The 22032-nt window shown below is 39.2% G+C and overlaps 1 protein-coding gene across 4 annotated transcripts in view; it reads right to left on the minus strand.

The window, feature by feature from the left end:
- The window catches only part of cab39l (calcium binding protein 39-like), a 78340-nt gene that overhangs the window by 41641 nt on the left and 14667 nt on the right, over positions 1–22032 (minus strand). For all 4 annotated transcript variants that reach the window (XM_080204240.1, XM_080204241.1, XM_080204242.1 and 1 more), the window contains 2 exons: positions 15406–15543; positions 3009–3173 (listed from right to left, as the gene is read on the minus strand). In XM_080204240.1, coding sequence (XP_080060366.1) covers positions 3009–3173; positions 15406–15513 — 273 coding nt within the window. In that variant the 5' untranslated portion in view covers positions 15514–15543. The remainder of the gene's footprint in view (positions 1–3008; positions 3174–15405; positions 15544–22032) is intronic.

A 22032-nucleotide genomic window follows, 5' to 3' on the forward strand; every position in this document is an offset into this window, starting at 1 on the left:
AGGGAACAATGAAACTCACACTGAGCAGTACAATAGGAGATTTGGTTATCTGCATTATGGTCATTAAGCTTTGTAAGAGTAAAAAGCTATAGATGTAATAGAATAGATCTCGCTATAATTAACTGGGCTTAAATACAAAAGGTCAGTCACATGTTAGTTAGTTTTCATGATACTGTTAAAATTAACACAAAATGTTACTTTGCTATGGATGTTAAAAAAGGATGAGAGAAGAAAATATTCCCCTCCATCATCATATGATAGGAAATATTTTCTATTCAATGGCAGTTTTATATTTATCATATTAAAGTACTGGTTAACTGGCATTTAGTTTTATTAAGTTAATTGAAGCCAGCAACAGTTTGCTCTGTGCTACAATCTGGCTGGTAACATTGTATTGTGCATTCTATGTGGATACGGCATTTCCTGTTTCTGCCAACAAGCTCTCTCTCATAGATCACGAATTTCACCTAAATGCATTTGTTAAATCTGATTCAGTTAGTCAGTCTGCGCATTACCTGACAGTTCTTGTCTAGCTCATTCAACTCCAATGCTCTGCTAGAATTATCAACTTAAGACAGATACTCAAACAATCAACATTATTCCTGTTTATGTTCTTGGGTTATTGTGTTTAAATGTTTCTGGACCGCTTATGAATCTCTCATTAATTTTACAAGTAAAGGAATGTGCATCTCCACATATTTCAGGTACCAGTAGGTGAAATTTAGTACCGATGGCAATCTTTACTCAAGTCTTACAATTATTTACAGTGAAACGTTACCAGTATACACTTCCTAACTCAACCCCACTACAGTTTCCATAAATACCTTTTCATAGGTGCTCAATGAAACCAAAATTCCTCCACCTACATACAATTAAGCAGTTGTTATTCGATTAACAGTTCGATCAGGAGATAGAAATGACACATTAACACAGTTGATGATTTCTTTAGATGGAGATAGAGCAATGCTATAACATAGAAGTAACAAACTGAAAAAGATCCATTCCCCAACTGGAATAAAAATTTGAATTTCTCCCTTTTTAAAAGAAACATTCTTAACTTTAATTAGAAATACTCTTCCCTTCACCCGGACATTTGAAGATCCATCCTTTTTCCCTGTTTACAAAAGATCCCCACACCTGACTGTAGCTTAACTCTAGGGGGCTGGATTCACAATTTGAAGCAAACTGGAGTTGAGAACAATCTTAGACTTATCTTCAGAAGTCTTTATCAAAATTCATTTCATGGGATAAGGGTATCTATCACTGGCTAGGCCAGCATTTACTACCCATCCCCAATTGCCAGTTAGGTCTGTGGTGTTACACCAAGCCACTTTTGGTGATGGACATTCAAGTCTCCCACCCAGAGTAAATTCTGCACCCATGCCACCTTTATTCCTTCCTCTTAATGGTGTTCAACATGGAGTATGGCTTCATCAGCTGAAGGGGGGCAATGTGTTTATCTGCAGGAGGTTTTCTTGCCCATGCTTGACCTAGTGTCATGAGACTTCATGGGGTCGATATCGAAGATTCACAGGGCAACTCCCTCCTGAATATAATTCCACCGCCTCTGCTGTCTCTCTCCTGCTGGTTAGACAGGACGTAGCAAGAAATCTCACAACACCAAGTTTATTTGGTAGTGCAAGCCACAAGCTTCTTCAGGTGAGTGGGAATTGTGATCTCAAACAGGGCATATACAGACACAAACTCAATTTACAAGAGAATGGTTGGAATGCGAGCCTTTGCAGGTAATTGTCTTAAAGGTACAGACAATGTGAGTGGAGAGAGGGTTAAGATCAGGTTAAAGAGATGTGTATTGTCTCCAGCCAGGACAGTTAGAGATTGTGTAAGCCCAGGCAAGTCATGGGGGTTACAGATAGTGTGACGTGAACCCAAGATCCCGGTTGAGACCATCCTCATGTGTGCAGAACTTCGCTCAAGAGTTGGGTCTGCTGTTGTCATTTCTAGGTCGATGCCAGGTGGTCTGTCTGGTTTTATTCTTTCGTACTTTCTTTGTAGCAGATCAATGCAACTGAGTGGCTTGAAAGGCCATTTCAGAAGGCAAAAAGAATCAACCACATTGCTGTGGGTCAAAAGCCACCTTCCCTGTAGGGCATTAATGAACCAGTTGGGTTTTTATAACAATCTACAATTGTTAGACTTTTTGTGCCAGTTGTTTTATTCAGTTTAAATTCTACCATCTGCCATGGTGGGATAGTAACTCAGGTCCCAAGAGGATTAACCTGGGTCTCTGGATTAGTGTGTGACAATACCACTGCACCACTGCATCTCCCAAGGTACATTCAAGTTACTTAAAAAAAAGCAAAACACTACTTAACCAACAAGCTCGATAGTGTACAATGGAGATCTATAAAATGGGATGATTTGACAATGTAAGCAAACATATCCAAAACATCCCTTGCTGCCCATCATACTTTCTTTTATCTTTCCATATCAGGGCACAATCCTGTGGCAGGTCAAGGTGACCAAACAGTCCAGTCAAGGAGGTAGTTGGTACAATGAACAATGTGAAAATGATAACACAGATACTAGAGTTGCAAATTTCCAGAGAAATAATCCGGCGATTAGGATTATCAACTTCAGAAATAACTAAGTAGCTGGTATGCGTTGGATAATAAATTGTGAAACAAACTTCTGCAAGAACAGCAAAATTCTTCTTTTGCTTCAAAATGAGTATTTTTTGTATCTTAATTGTAGCAAACTATAACTGGAATCTTATGAGCAGTTTACATGCAGACAAAATAGGTGGAAAAACTCACTCAGGTTAAACCTAAGCCCTGCAATTTAAACTGAAACCTCCCATAAAGGAATCTAAATTTAAAGCTTTTTCTCTTCCATCTCAAGTAAAAGCCTAAAACAATGAAAACGGTAATTATTTTATCCTTAAACATTAAACAAAAGAACAGACTGTTCTCTTAAAGTTTAGCTAACTTTCATCACAGCATGGCTATCACAGGGGCAAAATACACTGCTGTTCCAGGACTACTTACCTCAAAGTCTATCAGCTGCAAGTGTGCTATTAATGATATCAGCAATCCACTATTGTACAGCTCTTGCGCCAACTGTGCAACTGTTTCAGTCTGAGGCTCCTTATCATTGGTACCACATAGTATCTCTTTCATGGTTAGCAGGCATTTTGACACTTCTTCGGAGGCCTAAAGTTAAAAAAAGAATAACGGTAAAGATAAATTAAGTTGGTTTCCAAGGTACAGCTGGGGGAAAGAGCAAAACCAGTAAAATCTGAATGGAGATCAACTGGGTCAAAAATCAGTTTAAAAAAACATTAAAAGTGGAAACTGGTGAAGAGAACTCATTGCTGATGCACCTATTGCAATGTGCAGTTGCATGAATAATTTCAGAAAATAAACCGAGAGAATCATGAACTGAGATATCCTCATCAGTTGAGCTGGAGTAGCACTTTACTTTCAAGTCTTAGTCAATATTATGCTCAATACTTTTGAAGCAATGTGGAATGATGCCACTTCAATTGGAAGAGAGCATCTAATCACTTCAAAGTTTTTGTTAAATGTCACAAAAAGAATCCATGTGTTGCTACACATGACATGCATCCTCCCCCATTCCATAAGAGAATCAGCCAGTTTAAAAAGGATGTGAGGAATTGTGCACATGGCGTGCAGAGAAAAATATTATGACAAAAATATTATGATGCATTTAGATTGTTTTAAATAAGCTATCCATTTAATATTTGCATCATGCTAACAAAAAAACCCCTTTAATTCTCTACAATTTACAGAAACGGTGGTGGGTAAGTTGTTTTGAAGGAACTAAAACAACTAGTTCACAGGATGAAATCTGCCCAAAAGATGCCCTGTACAGCAATTAAATCTAGATAGTAATGGTCAAAAATACAATAATAATTTCTTATGCCAGTGTTACATTTTCAGCATTAAGACAATATGAATAATTCATTTTGCTCAAGTAAAGTCTTTTAAAACTCCTTACCCTCAAAATATCCAATCTTGCAAATTAGCCATCCACCCCCAAACTTTCTTTCCAAAGTTTTTGAACAATGTCATTTGATCCACATTTGAATCTCTAAATCAAATACCTGTGTTACCATAGCACTGAAATGGCATTAATAATGATGCAAATCATGTTCTAGGTGGCCTTATTCAAGCTGCATTATCCCATCTGAACTTATTTGCAGCTTTTGTTTGATTAAACACATCATCATACTCAAGGTTCAGCTTGGTAGGCCTGACCATACTAGGTTCCCTTCCTTCACATCTCCTCTGCTGTGTAGTTAGACTGCTCCTCTGATATTCCAGTCTTAGAATAGATTCAATTCCCTACGGCTGAATACCAATGCTGCAGCCAGTCTTGCCACAGTTTTCTTGCCTCCAACCCCATCCTAACCACTGTCTTCAGCCAAATGTTCCAAACCTATGCATGTTATTCAACTCCTAAGATGAGCTCATACTCCACACGTTTCTCATCACAAAGATAGCCTACTTCATCTCTAACATCACCCATCTACTGCTCGAATCATCATCTATACCAGCAGTGTGTTTGGACTTGACTATTCTAAAGCTTTCCAAGTTGGCCTTCCATTCTTACAAAGTGGCAATTCATCCTAAAATCCGTTGCTTAAACCTTGGAAATCTATTGCTTATCCTTATATACATTGGCTCAGTCCCTTGAAAAACTACAACCTCTTTTCCTAGCCTTGCCACGCTTGAAATGTTTTACGGCACAGGAGATAGCCACTTGCCCATCAAATCTATACTAGCTCTCTGCAAGAACAATCCAGCTAGTCCCACACCACCATTCTTTTTCTTTAGCTTGGCTATTCTTTTTTTTATATTTCTCCAATTCCCCTTTGCAAGTCAAAATTGAATCTGCCTCCACCACCTTTTCAAACAGTGCAACCCAGAGTACAACCACTCACTGCCTTTAAGAATTCCTTGCATCACATTTGGTTCTTTTGCCAATCATCTTAAATCTGTCACCTCTGGTTCTTGACTCTTCACCAATGGGAAGAATTTAATTCAATCTCTGTCTAAACCGCTCATGATTTTAAACATCTCCAATAAATCTCCTCTCAACACTCTGCTCAATGGAAAAAAAGCCCCAACTTTTGCATCTGTTCACATTTTTGAAGCTCCTTACTCCCAGTAATCGTTACAGTAAATCTTGTCTTCACTCTCCCAAGATCTTCACATTCTTTCTAAAGTGTGACACATGGAATTGATACAATACTCCATTTGTAAAGGTTTAGCCTAAATTCCTTGTTTTTGTTCTTAATGTCTCTAGATTGATCAAGTCCAGATCTTGTATGCTTTTTTAACCACTGCCCTGCAATGTTCAATAACTTGTTTCTCTACTTTAGTTTCTATTGTATCATTTCAATATTCTACCAACATGTATAACATTGCACCGGCCTCTGTCCCCACTTCTACATGTACCACCTGCAAATTTTGAAATTGGTTGTTATGGGGAGAAGAGCTTTCCAAGTTGAAAGACTTGCTGAGAAAGTGCAAGATGTTCACACCTGTGGGCAACAGCAACAGCATCTGTACTAACCATCAGATTGTTGGTCTCCAGCTATCAAATGGTAGAATGCAGGTGGGAGTTCAAATTTAGATTGATGAATAAGTTTGTGAGAATTTAAAGGGGGGGGGGGTTGTGCTCGAATATTCACCTAGCCCAGAGACTGACCAATTGGGAGTCTTAGTGAACTTGGCCGTTTTCAGGTTTGTGTTAATAAAAGACAGTTATATTGTCAAGTAGGCATATCAGGGGATTGTCTGTATCTGCAAACTCCTCTCATCTATCCAGTGTTTTAGAACAGCCATCCACTCAATAACACCAGTCACTGGGCAACTATCAGCAGCACTGGCTGCTCCACATTATCCAGCTGCTTCACATCTCCTTTGGTGAAAAACTTGCCTACAAGCCTGCAATATCCCTCCTTGTGTTCCATCCATCAAAATTTCATGGCCTGCATGTTTGAATCCAGTGTTCTATTTTTGCATAAAGCAAAATAAAAATTATTTTTCCTCTTTAGATTAAATGTCTAATAGTGTAATGATAAAACGGAAGCTGGTTTAAAACATGAAGGTTTAATATAGATTATTGCCCATGTCTCTCCTTATTCTCACTTCTTCAAAGTTACTGAACATTACTGCTACCATTTAGAATTAATTAGCAGTAAGCTTCCCATGACACCTAACATTTATTCTGCACCAATGTTCTATCAGTCAGATGTGAATGAGTACGTGTTTATGCACACACATGCTACTTTAAACAAGAGTATGCAAGGAACATTGAAAAGATGAGACACGCCCTAAACAGAGATATCTTAGGTTAATGATATAAAGCTGGCCAACGCTTCTTTGGTTTTGTTTTGCTGCAACATTACAGCTGAAAAGAACATACAAAAAATTTCTACTTCAATAAATCAATTATAAAATAAGCTAATTGCCTGTATCACAGGTACCATAAACTAATTATGTCTGAACCGGAATCACTTTCTTTACTAAGCAGATGCCTGATTAAAAAAATCAAAAATCCTGTTGACAGGTAAACAGAATATAAAAAAACTAACATGCTAACTAATCCTTTATATGGCATCTCTAATATTTTATTATTTCTTGTTACAGAGACTACTCCACCCAGATAAACTTTCCATGCCCAAACCACTGTCTTGGCTCATTGCTGCATCACCCTCCCAAGGCCTCTGGCAATTTTCTGCTCAAATCCACTTTCCATTCTCCTCCTCCATCCTGTATATGGAATGACTCATCTGTAGACTTTACCCCACAAATTCTCATTCTTTCCTCATTAGCATCACTCCTCCTTCACATGCCAGTTGGATAAAGTTAACATGAACTTTTGAGGTACATTTTTAATAAGATGTTCAGAAAGCCAATCTTATTCCCCTGATTTTGTCACCCTGCCTCAATTTCACCATCCTAACCAGATCATTACATGATGTGTCACTGATATGGCCATCTTCAATTACTTTCTTGCTTCCTTCTCAATCTGCAATTTCCTGTCTCCAGTCTCTGTACGCTTGCCATTTCTTATGGGGAAAGGAAACGACATACACCCAACCATCTCACTTTCATCATTCTATTGTCCAACTTCTGGTCCCACCAAAACATTGCCAACTCCATCACTCCATTCGAGCTGTTTTGCTTCAGCTTTCAATACTCTAGTGGCCACCGAATCACCCTCATCCTCTGACCACTGCCATTAACTTTTGTGACACTGAGCTCTCCCCCCTCAACTGTCACGTTAGCCCAAGTCTCCAAGATCAGATAAAGACAATCCTAAACTTCTCTTTACAAATTACACCCTTAGATTTCCTTCTACTGCCTCTCCTTCCTTATCTGATGCAAGGTGAGAGGAGTTCATTGATTATTTTGTCTCCAAAACCACACCAGGTTAATCCTTCTGCTGAGCTTAACCGCGATTACTTTTCCTTTTGTCCTCACACGGTTTCCACCAGCTTGCCCATAGTGTAATATTCCTCATTTATGTACTTCCTAGCTTTTGCCAACATTATCTGTAAATACAGGATCAACTTGAAAATATATGCTGACAACACCCAATCTGTCAGAATTCTCAACTCTACTGGTGTTCCCTTGCAGTGAGACATTGTTAACTGCACCCAATCCTTAGGCGTCGTTTCCCATCCTAACCCAGTGGCTAAATAGGTAAGTACACCATAAACTATAACATTCCAACAGCCCAAAGATGTGCAGGTTAGGAGGACTGGCCATGCTAAATTGCCCTTAGTGTCCAAAGACGTGTAGGTCAGGGCGATTGGCAGGGTAAATGCGCCGGGTTGTGGGGACAGGGCGAGGGATGCTCTGTCAGACAGTCAGGGCAGACTTGATGGACAAAATGGCCTCCTTCTGCACTGTAGGGGTTCTATAATTAACCACATTCAACTTCCAGACTGCAGTTTTAATTGGTAGCAATTCATAGGATCACATCGCAGAGGAGGCCATTCTTGTGTCAACTCACTAAACGAGCTACTGGATTATTCTCACATCACTGTTTCTTTCCTCATAACTATGCACTTCCTTAGAAAATTACCAAATCTTTTTCAGCATTGTATCCTAGATCATAATTCACTATATAAATGACACTCACCTCGCCTCCGGTTGTTTTACCAATTACCTTAATTCTGTGTCCTCTGGCTATCTGCCATCAATAGAAACACTTTATCCCTTTGTACACGAACAAAGCTTTTCACAATTTTGAACACCTTTATCAATTCTTCCCTTTATTATTTCTGTTCTGAGGAGAACAACCACTGCCTCTCTGGCTTTTTCATACAACAGAAGTCTCTTCAGCCCAATACCATTCTTGTAAATCTTTTCTATACCCTCACCAAGGCTTTGACATCCTTCCTAAAGTACTATGTCCAGGAGTGAACACAATATTCCAGAGGTAATCTATGTCTCTATAAAGTCTAGCATCCTGTATGTTTTTTTAAACAATATATCCATTTGGCCAGCTGCCTTCAAAGATTTATGCAGGCAATTTCACATTTCTCCATCAAATGAACATCTCTGTCCATTTCCTCACAGTCGGCTATTATCCTCCCCCTTATTCACTGCATTTCCAACTTGTGTAATTCTCAAGTTGGGAAACTGAAGTGGTTTAGTTGACCGGGGCTCTGTGTGTGTGTGTGTGTGTGTGTGTGTGTGTGTGTGTGTGTGTGTGTGTGTGTGTGTGTGTGGTGGTGGAGGAGGAGGAGAAGGAGAAATAGAGTGAAAGGGGAAAATGACCTAAATATGACTTCCACTCTCAACAAACCTGCTGGAAGTACATACAGCAGGGCGACACAGGATTCAGAGAATCTCATCACTATGTCCAAATCCACAGATATAATGGGTGCTTGAGCAAATTACCAGGACTTTTTCAATTACATTCCAATAGTCACAACCTGTATGAGATGAAGGCGGGGAGAGAAAATTAATAGCTACTATAGAAAAGCACTGAATAAAAAAAGCCAATGCTTAAAAAGCCCTTCAATAACCAAGTGACATCAACAACTCAATATGCAGCATCATCACTGATTAGATTGATCTATATTTTGTACATTGTTAAAAAGACAGCAGTTTCATGAATCCCATATTCCACACAAGCAAGGTAAGCATGTGTCACATGCTGCTCTGGGCCACATACACATTGTAAACAGTTTTATCAGCACTCAGCAAATACAAAATCCCTTGTCAGACTAGGCATCCCTCTTTATTCAGGAAAAAGTACACAGAAACTAGGTAGGGGACACAATAATTAATTTTCACATGCTGGTGATTTAGGAAAGCATCTCCAAGTTTTGGCATTGCAGCTCAAAGTATAATATTGTACAGTCAGAAACTCCTCCCCACAAAAATAGGGGAGGGGGAAAGCAGGTACACGACAGAGTCAGCACTTGGGGGAGAAGTGAGCGCATGAACAGAATCAAGTTCACTGCTTGCACAACCAAAGTCATTCCAACGTTTAATTTCTTTAAAATTGTTGGCAGGGGATCATTATTCATTGTAGGAATCTATCATACAAAATTCAGGCATCGGCAAAAGCTGATTTTAACCTCCATCCCTAGATTTAGTGTTGAACTCCAATCATTCTTAATGCAACAATGGTGGATTGGTTACAATAGAATAGCAAAGGATACCTAAAGAAAACTTTGAATTTTCTTTTAATGTAATGTTCTTCAAAAGAATGTGAATGGTCCAAGAACATGTTCTGCAACTTCCAAGTATTTAACATTGTATGTCAGAGGTTCCCAACAAGTCTGACACACTGACATGTTGTAAGGATCTGTGCTCAGCATCTCAAAGTCCGATGAACCTCAGGCCTCCCACACAATCGCAGCTTGGACGGACCGCACATCTGGTCAGATACATGGGTCTAACCAATGTGAAAAATCAGAACATGCATGTGTGGTCCTTTCCCAGCTGGCACATGCACAGTTCAGATTACCAACATTACGTTTCGAGCTGCTTTCGTGGCTGATACATGCACAGGAGATTCCAGGTTCTCTGGAAATTGAGGATGCTGACCGTGGAGTTGAAGACAAAGGCCTCTTGTATCTGCACAAAAACACAACAAGGGCACAAAAACCTGGGAGAGATGAAGGAGCCATGATGTGGCTCTTTCACGAGACGAAGGAGACAGGGAGAAGAAAAAAAAACAGGGAAAGTCAGGGAGAAGTCTTTTTAAAAAGCTCCCAATAAAGGAAGAAGAGAGAGTTAAGAGACAGGAACCAATAAAGTTAAAAGGAGAAACAGGCTCCAATATTTAATTTAACATGCAAATGGTAATGAAGCTTCCACTGTAAATTTCTTAAACTAATGAAAATTACATTAAATGGTGGCTTGACATGTTTTGGGAGATTTAGAGATAATAGACTTCTGCGAGAGGACAGTTCATTTGGAGAAAATAGGAGGTGTGCCTCAAAATGTTTTTAAAGCATAAGGGTGTGCCCTGATGTAAAAAAAGGTTGGGAACCACTGGTATATGTATTTACTAATGCAATTGTTGAGAACAAATACAATTTAAATTCAGTAAATTTACTAACACAATACTGAAAAACATTCAACACTGCTGCAAGTGTTTTCTAGCCCCTCCAGTTAGTAATTAAACATACCAACTGCTTTATTATTTGTTCTGGAATGCGAGTGTCACAAGCTAGAGCAGCATATATTGTCCATCACTAAATGCCCTTGAAAAGATGATGGTAAACAGGTGCAGTCCATGCAGTGTAGGTGTAGCCACATGTTTTCTTCTGTGGCAGATTGCTACAAGTGCAAGAATCAGAAAAGATCACCATAGTGCAAATCTTTGGATTTATCAAGTGATGTTGCAACTTGGGGCCCACTTCATATCCTGTCAACTAATGGAATGCTGCATCTCATTGTTACATTGACTTACAAGCCAGTTTCTACTCAATTTAGGACACATTTGGTGCCAAACCATTGTGATTATACACACGGGCACTCAAAAGTAATACCTGCTTGCTGTTTACAAGCTAACTTTGAAGCCAAGGGCAGAGAAATGAAAATGCTGGAAGATCTCAACAGGTCTGACAGCATCTGTGGGGAGAGAATAGAGCCAACATTTTGGGTCTCGATGAGCCTTCATCAAAGCTCATTAGAGCCAATGTTTTGAGTCTCGAAACTTAGCTTTATTGGGCTCTGACAAAGCGTCACCTAGACTTGAAATGTTGGCTCTATTCTCTCTCCACAGATGCTGTCAGGACTGCTGAGACTTTCTAGCATGTTCTGTTTTTGTTTCAAATTCCAGCATCTGCAATATTTTGCTTTTATATTTGAAGCCATGGATTTATTTTCTCGAAAAGCAGTTTTTGAACTTCAAATTGAATGCACCAGCAAGCTTTATGCAATCTATTGTTTCTCAGGCTGCTTTATTCTGGTATTCACAAACAAACCCTTTCATTTCAGTTCGTATTGTCAAAACTGTTGGAAACACAACATAGCAATTAAACGATTTGATACCTGACCCATTGCTATATTAAAATGTTCTTCCCCACCCTGCGCTCCCCTCCCACCTTCAATACTGCCTCACATCTCTGGAGACAGAAAGGTTATCAACCTGAAACATTAACTCTCTCCATAGATGCTGCCACATCCAATTATTTCCAGTATTTTTATTTCAGATCTCCAGAATCAACAGTATTCTGCTCATTTTCGAACTTGAGGGCTACATTCTAAGAATAAGAAATTTCACATTTGAGTTAATTTTTAGAATACTGACAGACTGCAAAAAAAACCTTTTTTTTAAATCATGTGAAATTATAGAAGTCATTAACACAAAGCCATCAACTCTCTCTGCCAATTTATTTAATTCACTCAGATAAGCAATTCTAGAAAGGGACTTTTCAGCCAACCACACCCATCCTTCTTTTGGTTCATTTATGCTCTTGACAGTGCATTAATTTTAACAATAGTTAAATGGTCTAGAAAAGCCATAGCCCCACCTTAAAACATACCATAGAATCAGCATAGAAATGCCAGCAGCAAAAGTAGTTAAATAAAGGAAAGCTAACCAATGTCCAGAAGAATTCAATTAAAAAGATAGAAGCCTGGGAAACTTGGGAAGTGCCCCTTAGCGTCAAAATGAGCACAGATTATAATATCAATATTTTCTGTTACTCCCTCTCCCTCATCTCCCAACATTTTGAAAATAACTTTTCTTTACCATTTAAAGTTTTCTGATCCAAACACATTCTCTTGAGCAAAATGGCAGATTGAGTGGATTATGCCAAGCTGTATTTCAAATATTGTTTCTGAACCAGCTACTGGGAAAGCTGTACAAGTTGTCAATCATCCTCTCTTTAAGCAAGTCCCTCCGCCAGACAGTCCTGCTGAGAAGTGGAACTCAATACATGATCACTTGGAGGATTGAATTCACATCCTAGCATTCTTAGTACTTTGAGACTGGTGTGTCAACAGACTAGGTGCAGGACTAAAGCCACTGCTTTCACAGAAAATCTCAGAAGACAAGCTCTGAAATATCAAGAAATAAAAAAAAGCTCTCAAATTTCATGTAATTAAAAACTGACCAAGTCTGTATGTATCAACATACATAACAGAAACATGGAAATGGTGCCTACTATCTCAACAAACTAAATTAATGTTTGGTTCCTAGATTAACGGCAATCTGATGTGTAATCTTTGCGTCAATTTATCATATCCACCAACTTTAAACACTCTTTTGCTAACAGAACCTCATTCACATGTACAACTCCGAAGGAATAGCAAGACAGAACTTTCTACTATCCTTTATAAATAACAATTTTTATAGCATTTCTGTGCATCTCAAATTTCCCAGGCACACCTTACACAATAAGTTATAATGCAGAGCTGCAACGTGAGCACTAAGATCCCACTAACAGTAATGAGATTCTGGTTAAATTGGTTAAAAGGTTGATTATTGGTTAGGACACAATGAGATTCTGCTGCTCTTTGACAGGGTTCTTTAACTACCAGAGTGAGAGTTCAGGAAAGGTGCCATCTGGCATGTAATACCTCCTGCCAGTGTTAGCCCAGAAACTGCTTGACATACATATAAACAAATCAGGAGCAGGAATAGGCCATTCAGCCTTTAGCCTACTCTACCACTTGATAAGATCATGGCCGATCTGATTTTGGCCTCAACTCAATCTTCCTGCTTACCCCTTATGCCGTTCTGACTCCTTTCAGGATCTTGTATGTTTCAACATATAAAAAAGCCAATGTCAAATAAAATGAATGGCGTAAACCTATTCTCTTTCCTATTAACAGATGTACTAATTTGTGGGAAAATCCACTTGACAGCATAGAAGCCTCAACGCTCAGTGAAATCTCAGAAGAATTTGAAAAAACTTGATACAAATGTACTTTAAGGATCTGAAAGAAAGTGATAACTGCTAAGATAACTTGACAATCTATTTTTAATAACAATAATGGGATGTAAAGATGAAGGGCTGGATTTTCTCTCCAGGAGGGAAAACACAGAGGTTGAAACTACTGGAGTGTGGCTTGAATCTGCTATCTTTTGATTAAAGTGACACAAGTGCGATCAATAGTGCCAAGCTGACATAGACAAAACAATGATGGTATCCACTGGACCTTGTTTTCTTCGAGTAGGTTTATTTACATCACAGTCTTGTATTTGTAGGTTCCCTGAAAGCTTACAAGGTTGCACACAGGTAAGATCATTCCATAATGTTCCACACACACTAAAATTTACAAAAAATGTGCACAATACCATGTTGAGCACTGAAATAGGTATGCAATACTTTAGTGATGGAGGTCAAAGTGCATTTAACAATTGATACCAAATATGTTCACCAACTTAAAGAGACTGCAAAGATTAATACCCACTAAAAGCAATATAACTCACTCTGCAAGTCTGCATGGGAGCACCCCAGTATTAAGTGGATCGGCCATTTCTCTTTTGGAGTGGACAGCGTGAGTGACATTCTTAAACATACAACACTATTTGATATATTCAGTAACATGCTCTGTTCCACGTTAATTTATGAAGAAATTAAACTACAAGAGAAGCGTTTTGCAAATCAGCAGTCCTGAATGCCATCCTGCCTATGAAGATGAAACCTTTACTTAAAAAGTGAACTGACCACGTAGATGTCAGCAACAAAATACAGCTGGCACCAAACTAATAAATTATGTAAAACACTTCCAATCTATCACACATTCATGTTTTCAAAGTCCAGTTCACATCCAGTCTCGAATGCACATTGCAAGGCATTAAGCATACAAATTCTCAACATGTGCTAATGTACTATTTTGTTCTACTATTTTAATTTGAGATATTAGCCCACTTAAATAAATGCATTAATACTTCATTAAAACTGTTACCAGGTATTCATACAGCTGAATTTCAAAACACTGGCATTTTTTTCTTGTGCCTTGAACATCACCCAAGTATCTGCATCTGAACAACCATGAGTTCTACCATCAGTAGTAAAATTCTCACCTGCCACTCAAAGTAATGTTTTTCAGCCCTACTTCAGAAACTGAGCACCTAATCTGTGCAGCACTGGGGGACTGTTGTGTTCATGATGTGGGTATGCCGGCGTTGGACTGGCGTAAACACAGTAAAAAGTCTGACAACACCAGGTTTTAGTCCAACCGATTTATTTGATAATAGACTCACAAGCTTTCGGGGTTAGTCCCTTCGTCAGGTGAATGGAGAGTTCTGGCCTCAGACAGAGCATATAAAGCACAGACAGTTTAGAGATTACTGATTAGAATGCGATTACTGATTAGAATTCGCATTCTAATCAGTAATCTCTAAACTGTCTGTGGCCAGAACTCTCCATTCACCTGACGAAGGGACTAACCCCGAAAGCTTGTGAGTCTATTATCAAATAAATCGGTTGGACTAAAACCTGGTATTGTCAGACTTTGGACTGTTGTGTTGTCAGAGATTCAATCTCTGAAATAGTTCTTCAAACTGAAATTGCTTGTTCAGCTGAAGATCCCCTGGCACTACTCAAAGAGTATGTATAACTGGTCTATATGCCTCATATACCAGTTATACATAAGCGAACACCACCCAAACAGAACAACTGGTCATTTATCACCTTGTTGTGAGCAGAATGGCTGCCTTGTTTGCTTTCATGTCTCATCAGCTGAAATGCAGTATATAATGCAAGTTATTTCCTCCCATAAAAGCCAAACAAAATATTTTAAAAGCTGACATAAAAGCATAATTAATTATTCAATTGGAGAACATTGGCACTTTGATTATGACATGGCAAAGATACTGGAAAATTTCTTTTGTCAGCTTTGAACTACATAACTGCTTTTTTCACTCATGCGTTGAACAAAATTACTCCCACATGACAACACCTTTTCAAGCACTATTAGATACCTTTTCAGCCTTTTTGTCTGAAATGTCTTGCTTTTCCAGCATCGCCATATTCTCTTTGAGATTTTTGACAATGTCTGCTGGACTTTTGTGCGACTTGAACAGCGGCATTTTTGTTCGATTTATTTCACCCTGATTTACCTGTAAATAAACAAATGGAAAAGAAATAAATAAAATCAGAGCCAGATTTTAATGCAATTTTTAAAATTATTTGGCACATCTAGCAAAATATGTATTTGCCCCTCTTCAATACCAAGCTAAGCTGTGTGTAATATTTGTGCAATATTTACTACCAGAGTCGTGTCTCCAAACAAATTAGAGGAGTAATTGATAACATCCCACTATCAAAGAAGTTATAAAAGTATGTGGAAACTACCAGAAATATGCCAATACAAGGGTTGGGCCCACTTTGTGAGGAGGGGTGGAATAAAGAGGGAAATTACCAACTTTAATTGCAGCTGCCCTTTTGAGGCAGAAGAGAATTCCACTTGAATCCTGCATACCTTCAGAGCATAACCATGGCTTCTATCTATAAGTGGCTACTGGGCGTCAAAGCTATTCAGAAATGAACTGCGATTTTTAATATTTTTTCAAGCTGTTGCAACATGTATAAGCTATAGTTTGGAGACTAATGTAACAATCAGAAAAGAACAGCTGTGATTTGGTTCTCATGAGGAATGTGTAGGGCACTTGCAACTTTATTCCAGACTACAGAATGTCTAGAACATAAGAAATAGGAGCAGGAGTAGGCCATCTAGCCCTTCGAGCCTGCCCCGCCATTCAATAAGATCATGGCTGAACTGTCGTGGCTCAGTTCCACATTCCCGCCCTCTCCCCATAACCCTTAATCCCCTCGCTTATCAAAAACCCATCAACCCGCGTCTTAAAAATATTTAGCGAGGCAGCCTCCACCACCTCAACGGGCAGAGAATTCCAGAGATTCACCACCCTTTGAGTGAAGAAGTTCCTCCTCAACGTCTAAGGCTCCTTGAACTTGCAATTCTTTTAAAATCACTCTTCCCAAGGCTATGACCCTCATGAAGATAGAGAAAGCTATTCAAGTATTTAACTAAAATCTGAACCTTTAACCAGGGTTTACTCTAGCTCAAATATTTGTAGGAGAGAGACAAAGTTCATTATCGAACCCAACTCTCAAAAGAGTGATGCAAAGATGTTCACAGCAATTCAACATGTCTTCACCAATGTTGGATGGTACTTCAAGTGATGGACTGAGTATCTGGTCCAGGTAGTCTTAAAAGTATTGGATTGCAAAGTGAATAATCAGGGACCTACTGCACTCGATCCACTATCTGGAATGAAAGACTAACCAGAACAGCAAAGTCTCAATACAAGTTAAGCACACAAAACATAAGCACAGTTTTTCTTGGAGATTTGGAACCATGGGCACACATCACAAGGGTTTAGCTGAGGGCAACAAGGGGAAGGGGAAAAAAGAGAGAGCAGGAGAGGAGGAGTTGCTGGGTAGAATGGAGATCTTTTGTAGTCAGTTTTCAAGATCTGAAAAGTTGGTAGAAGTTACTTGCATAAATTATTTTTGAAGGAATTGCACAGGTACCAGGGGTTGTGGAACCTAACAGGCTGATAAAAAGCAAGGATGTGACTTCACCACAGTTGCTTTTCAAAGAGGCAGCACTGGAGTGACAGATCGAGTGATCTCCTTCCGTGTTACACTTTTTAACTATTACATCACGCAATTGTTAGCTTGAGCCTATTAGAATGCAAGCTGCTTTCTCCCATGTGCACCATAGCTTATTTGGTAGCACACTCACTTCTGACTCAGAAGACTGTAGGTTCAGGTTCCACTCCAGGACTTGAGCATAAAATTCAAGGTGTCACTCCAGTGCTGTTCTGAGGGAGTACTGCACTGACAGAGATGCTGTCTTTCAGGTGAATTTTAAAACTCCTATACCTACAGTTTGGCATGTCAGCTATATCTCTCACCAGCTTTTACAGATGCACCATGGAAAGCATTCTTTCTGGTTGCATCACAGCTTGGGATGCCTCCTGTTCTGCCCAAGACTGCAAGAAACTACAAAAGGTCGTGAGTGTAGCCCAATCCATCACGTAAACCAGCCTTCCAACCATTGACTCTGTCTATGCTTGCTACTGTCTCAGCAAAGCAGCCAGCATAATTAAGGACCCCATGCACCACAGACATTCTCTCTTCCACCTTCTTCCATCGGGAAAAAGATACAAAAGTCTGAGGTCACGTACCAAACGTCTTGAGAACAGCTTCTTCCCTGCTGAATGGACCTACCTTGCACTAAGCTGATCTTTCTCTACACCCTAGCTATGACTGTAACACTACATTCTGCACTCTCTAGGTTCCTTCTCTATGAACGATATGCTTTGTCTGTATAGCGCACAAGAAACAATACTTTTCACTCTATTCTAATAGATGTAACACTATAAATCAAATTAAATCAACTTCTGCCCCCTCAGCTAAATGGAAAGGATTCTCCTTTGCTTTCTCTAAACCATTCTGTCCATTATAAACATCACTTGCCTTCAATCTTATTTAGCCCAAGATTTTGACCATCCCTTTTCCCTTTCATGTCCTGTGTTAGCTAATATTATAAACAGTTCTTTCCCTCCTCGGATACTGTCCTCCAATTCCGTTTCACTCCATTTCACAAAGAAAAAGCCTTGATCTTCTGTCCTTACAAACTACTTCCAAGTCCATCCTCCCTTTCCTCAGATAAAAGCAAATTACTGCAAATGCTGGATTCTGAAACAAAGAGAAAATACTCAAAATCATGTGTAGTTCCTCAGTCCTTGGATTTGCTGTCATCTCCTAAATATAAGCTCATCACTCTTACAAGTTCATGTTTCAATTTCTCTAATCATGTTTCCAGGCTGGAAAGCACTTGAAGGTCACAAATGGCATTTTTTTGTGACCATAACCAATTACTCCTCATCTTCTCAACCTATTAACAGCCTTTGACATAGCTGATGGTGCCATCCTACTTCAACACTGTTCCTCTGTCATGCAACTATGTGGAACTGTCCTTTAGCGGTTCAATTCTTATTTGTTGAATCATTGCCAGAGAATCACGTGCAATGGCTTCTCTCCTGGCTCCCGTTACCAGTGATTTGCCCTTATGGATCCCTTTCAATTTCTCATCTACGTAATGGCCCTCAGCAACAACATTAAACATGTACATTGATGATACTAAGTTCTACTTTATCACCACCTCACTTGACTCCTCCTCACTGTCTTTAAATTGGATGAAACTGGATGAGAAATTTCTTCCAACTAAATAAGAAGTTCAAAGCCACTGTCTTCAGTTCCCATCACTAATTCTCTCCCTTACTTACCAGCTTCATCCCTCTCCCTGACAATTGTCAGAGACTGAACATGGCTGCTTGGAAGCTTGGTGTTGTATTTGATACCAAGGTCAGCTTGTGACCATGAATCTACAAACATTCAGGCCATCAATTTCCACATTTGCAGGGTTGCCCAACTCCACCCCTGCCTCAATTCACCTGCTGCTGAAGCCTTATCCATGCCACTGTTACTTCTAGAACTTAGCTATTCCATCATACTTATCCAACCTTTCGCATGCTAGCTTCTGTACACTTGAAGTCATCCAAAGCTCTGCCACACACGCTCTAAGTTGCACCAAGTCCTATTTCCTGTCACTCCTATGCTGCCTGAGATATACTGGTTCCCAGTTAAGGAATGCCTAGATTTTAAAATTCACAGCAGAAAATGCTGAAAAATCTTAGCAGGTCTACCAGCATTTGTGGAGAAAGAACAGAGCTAATATTGCATCTGAATCCAGAGTTGAAATGTTCGATTTGCTTTCTCTCCACAGATGCTGTCGAATGCTGAGATTTTCCAGCACTTGGTTATTGTTTCAGATTCCAGGATCCGCAGTAATTTGCTTTTATTTTAAAATTTGCATGCTTGGTTTCAAACCCTTTCAAGTTCTCAGTCCACCCAATCTTGGTAATCTCTTCCAGTCCCATAACCATATCAGATATTTATGTACTTCCAATTCTAGCTTCTTTAATATCCCAGATTTCAGTTGTTCCACCATTGGGTAACATGCCTTTAGCTGCCAAGGCCCATATTTTAGAATTTCCCCTCTAAACTCCACACCTTTTTAAGGTATTCCATTAGTTTATTTATTAATTTCACAAATAGACTTATATTAACACTGCAAAGAAGTTACTGTGAAAATCATTTACTTGCATAAAACCTACCACCTCACCTGCCCCAATATCTCACTTGGCTCAGCATCAGCCTTCGTTTGATAACATCCTTATGGAGTGCCCTGGGATATTTTATGTTCGAGGTGCTGTATAAATGCAATCTGTCGCTGCTATAAAACAAAATCTCTTTCAAAGGGAAGCCAGAGAAGGAGGGTGACAAAAGTGCAGCAAAAGTTGGGCAAGCTTATACAAAAGATTGTTTGCCTGTAACCACATACGGTTCAGCATTATTGGCAAAGTAATAGTCATTTCGAGAAAAACAATTTAATAGGTTTGTGCCTGTAATTTCCCTCACAGCCAAATCCTGATTTTGGCCTGGCTGGAACACTGAGCTGCAGAACAGGGGTAGTGTAATTTCTTTGTAGGGAGGAGGAGATTTTTTCAAGTCAGAAGTTACAAGCGAGTCCATCCTTACTCTTCAATTAGTAACTCACTACAGAATGCTATTGAGACCAACTTACCTTTTCCTTCATTTGGAGGGAGAAAATACTAAAGTAGGGAAAACCAAGAAGTGCACACTAAAATATAAAAATGTTCTTATTTCTGAAATTTGATGATAACCATGTTTTGTTCATCTATGGTTGATTGTCTTTTAACAATCTATATAGTGACCAATAAGTTGTTCTTCAAAAGAGGGATTTGTATTCCCAGTGACCACTCAAAAGATCACAAGAAGATTTCACGCCAAAACTAACAGTAACAAACAAGCTAAAATCAACATTGACTAAACATCATTTAGTAGGTAACTAATACACAAAAACTACAGAAGACATCCCTGATTAGTGTTTTAAAACATTCGAAAACCCCACACTGCTTTTATGTGTGTCAGAACACTCTGTCCAGTCTGTTCAGGAATCAATCCAAAATTACTCCCAGCTTCCAATGAGCTCACTTCTCCCCGTTTCACTAGGTGACAAGAATGTCCTGAGAATAAAGCTCCTCTCCCTCAGTCTTCTGAGAAATCCTAAACAAACTTGCAACACCAAGGCACATTCCATGACTCCTTCCCCTGACCTCATCAGAATGAATTTTCCAGTGTCCTTAAATTTCCAAGAATTTTGTTGCTTTGACTGCAGAATGTCTTCCCATCCGTATTCTGTCTGGTAGCTATCAAAGAAACAGCCTTTTTTCTCAGCTGACCACAGCAGCTGCCATCTCTGTCTCTCTCTCTCTGGGACCATCTTACTCCCTGTCCAGGGCCTTTTTTTAAAAAAAAGGCAGACTGCCTGAAAGTCTGCAAGTCTACCCTTGGCAAAATCAGCTGCTCTGTCCTTTGTTTTCAGGTTTTACACCTAACACGTCCACTTCAATTGCACCTGATCTGGGTCTCTTGTTCTCAAGGTAACCAGGCCACACAGGCTCACTGACGGACAGAACTAGCAAGAGTTCACATTTCCTTTTTATTACACCATTTTACCTTGAATTAAAAAAGATAGCATAACCATCTTATAAAACCTCACATTCATAACACCTCCAGTTGGCCAAGTATAAAACAGGTAATTCTGTGTACACCAGCTTCAGGAAAGCAAGGTCTCATAAGGCATAGGTTAAAACAAACTGTCGGAGCAGAACAGAGGTGCTATGCTCTGTCACTGTAATTGGTTTGACAAGACTATTTTGAGATTAACAACAGGCAAAGTTGGAAGCATGTTCCATTCTGCAGCTTAACACAGGGACAAGAAATTGACTAACATGCCTGAAACAAAAATCTTAAGCACATTTTATAAACGCCATGCATCGAAAGGTTGAGGTTTTTTAAATGAAGTATAAACGTCATTGACAAACTGTGTAGCTCATTTGCCCAACATCCAATGTGGGAAATCTTAAATTATTTCGTCATCAGCCATATCCACTCTTAAAACACAGTCAACCGCCTCCAATTACAAAGTAGAACAATATGAAAACCATTGAAACATTAGAAATTGCAACAAGGAGCAACTTAAATTTAAAAAATGTACACTTCCACGAGTAGCAGATATGCTGCAGTATCTCATCCAATTGGATATTCTTCATTGCCAAATTAAGATAGTCTGCAGTTGACATGATATTTCGCTCCAAGTTTGAAAAAAAGGCAAGTGAAAAATACTACAGGAATCCAGTAAGTTCCATGGATATTTTCTCTGATGCCAACCCCAAATTATCAGTTACGAAATCCAACTTCAACTTAACTTTCTCCCTCCCTCATGTATCACCATGTCATAAGCTCAGACCTCAGCTCTGAAACCAAGTTACTTGTGTTGCAAACATTCAGTGCAGATGGAATTGCTGTGAATCATACTGGTGTCCACTTAGCACCACATGCTGCACCTGCAATACATCGCCTGCCCTTCCATCTCAATTGTATTTTATTTAACTGATTAGGATTTAGATCACTCAGGGATTACTAATGCA

This window comes from Carcharhinus amblyrhynchos, chromosome 15, assembly GCF_965287045.1.
Source record: "Carcharhinus amblyrhynchos chromosome 15, sCarAmb.v2.hapA, whole genome shotgun sequence".
Classification (NCBI taxonomy): Eukaryota; Metazoa; Chordata; class Chondrichthyes; order Carcharhiniformes; family Carcharhinidae; genus Carcharhinus; species Carcharhinus amblyrhynchos.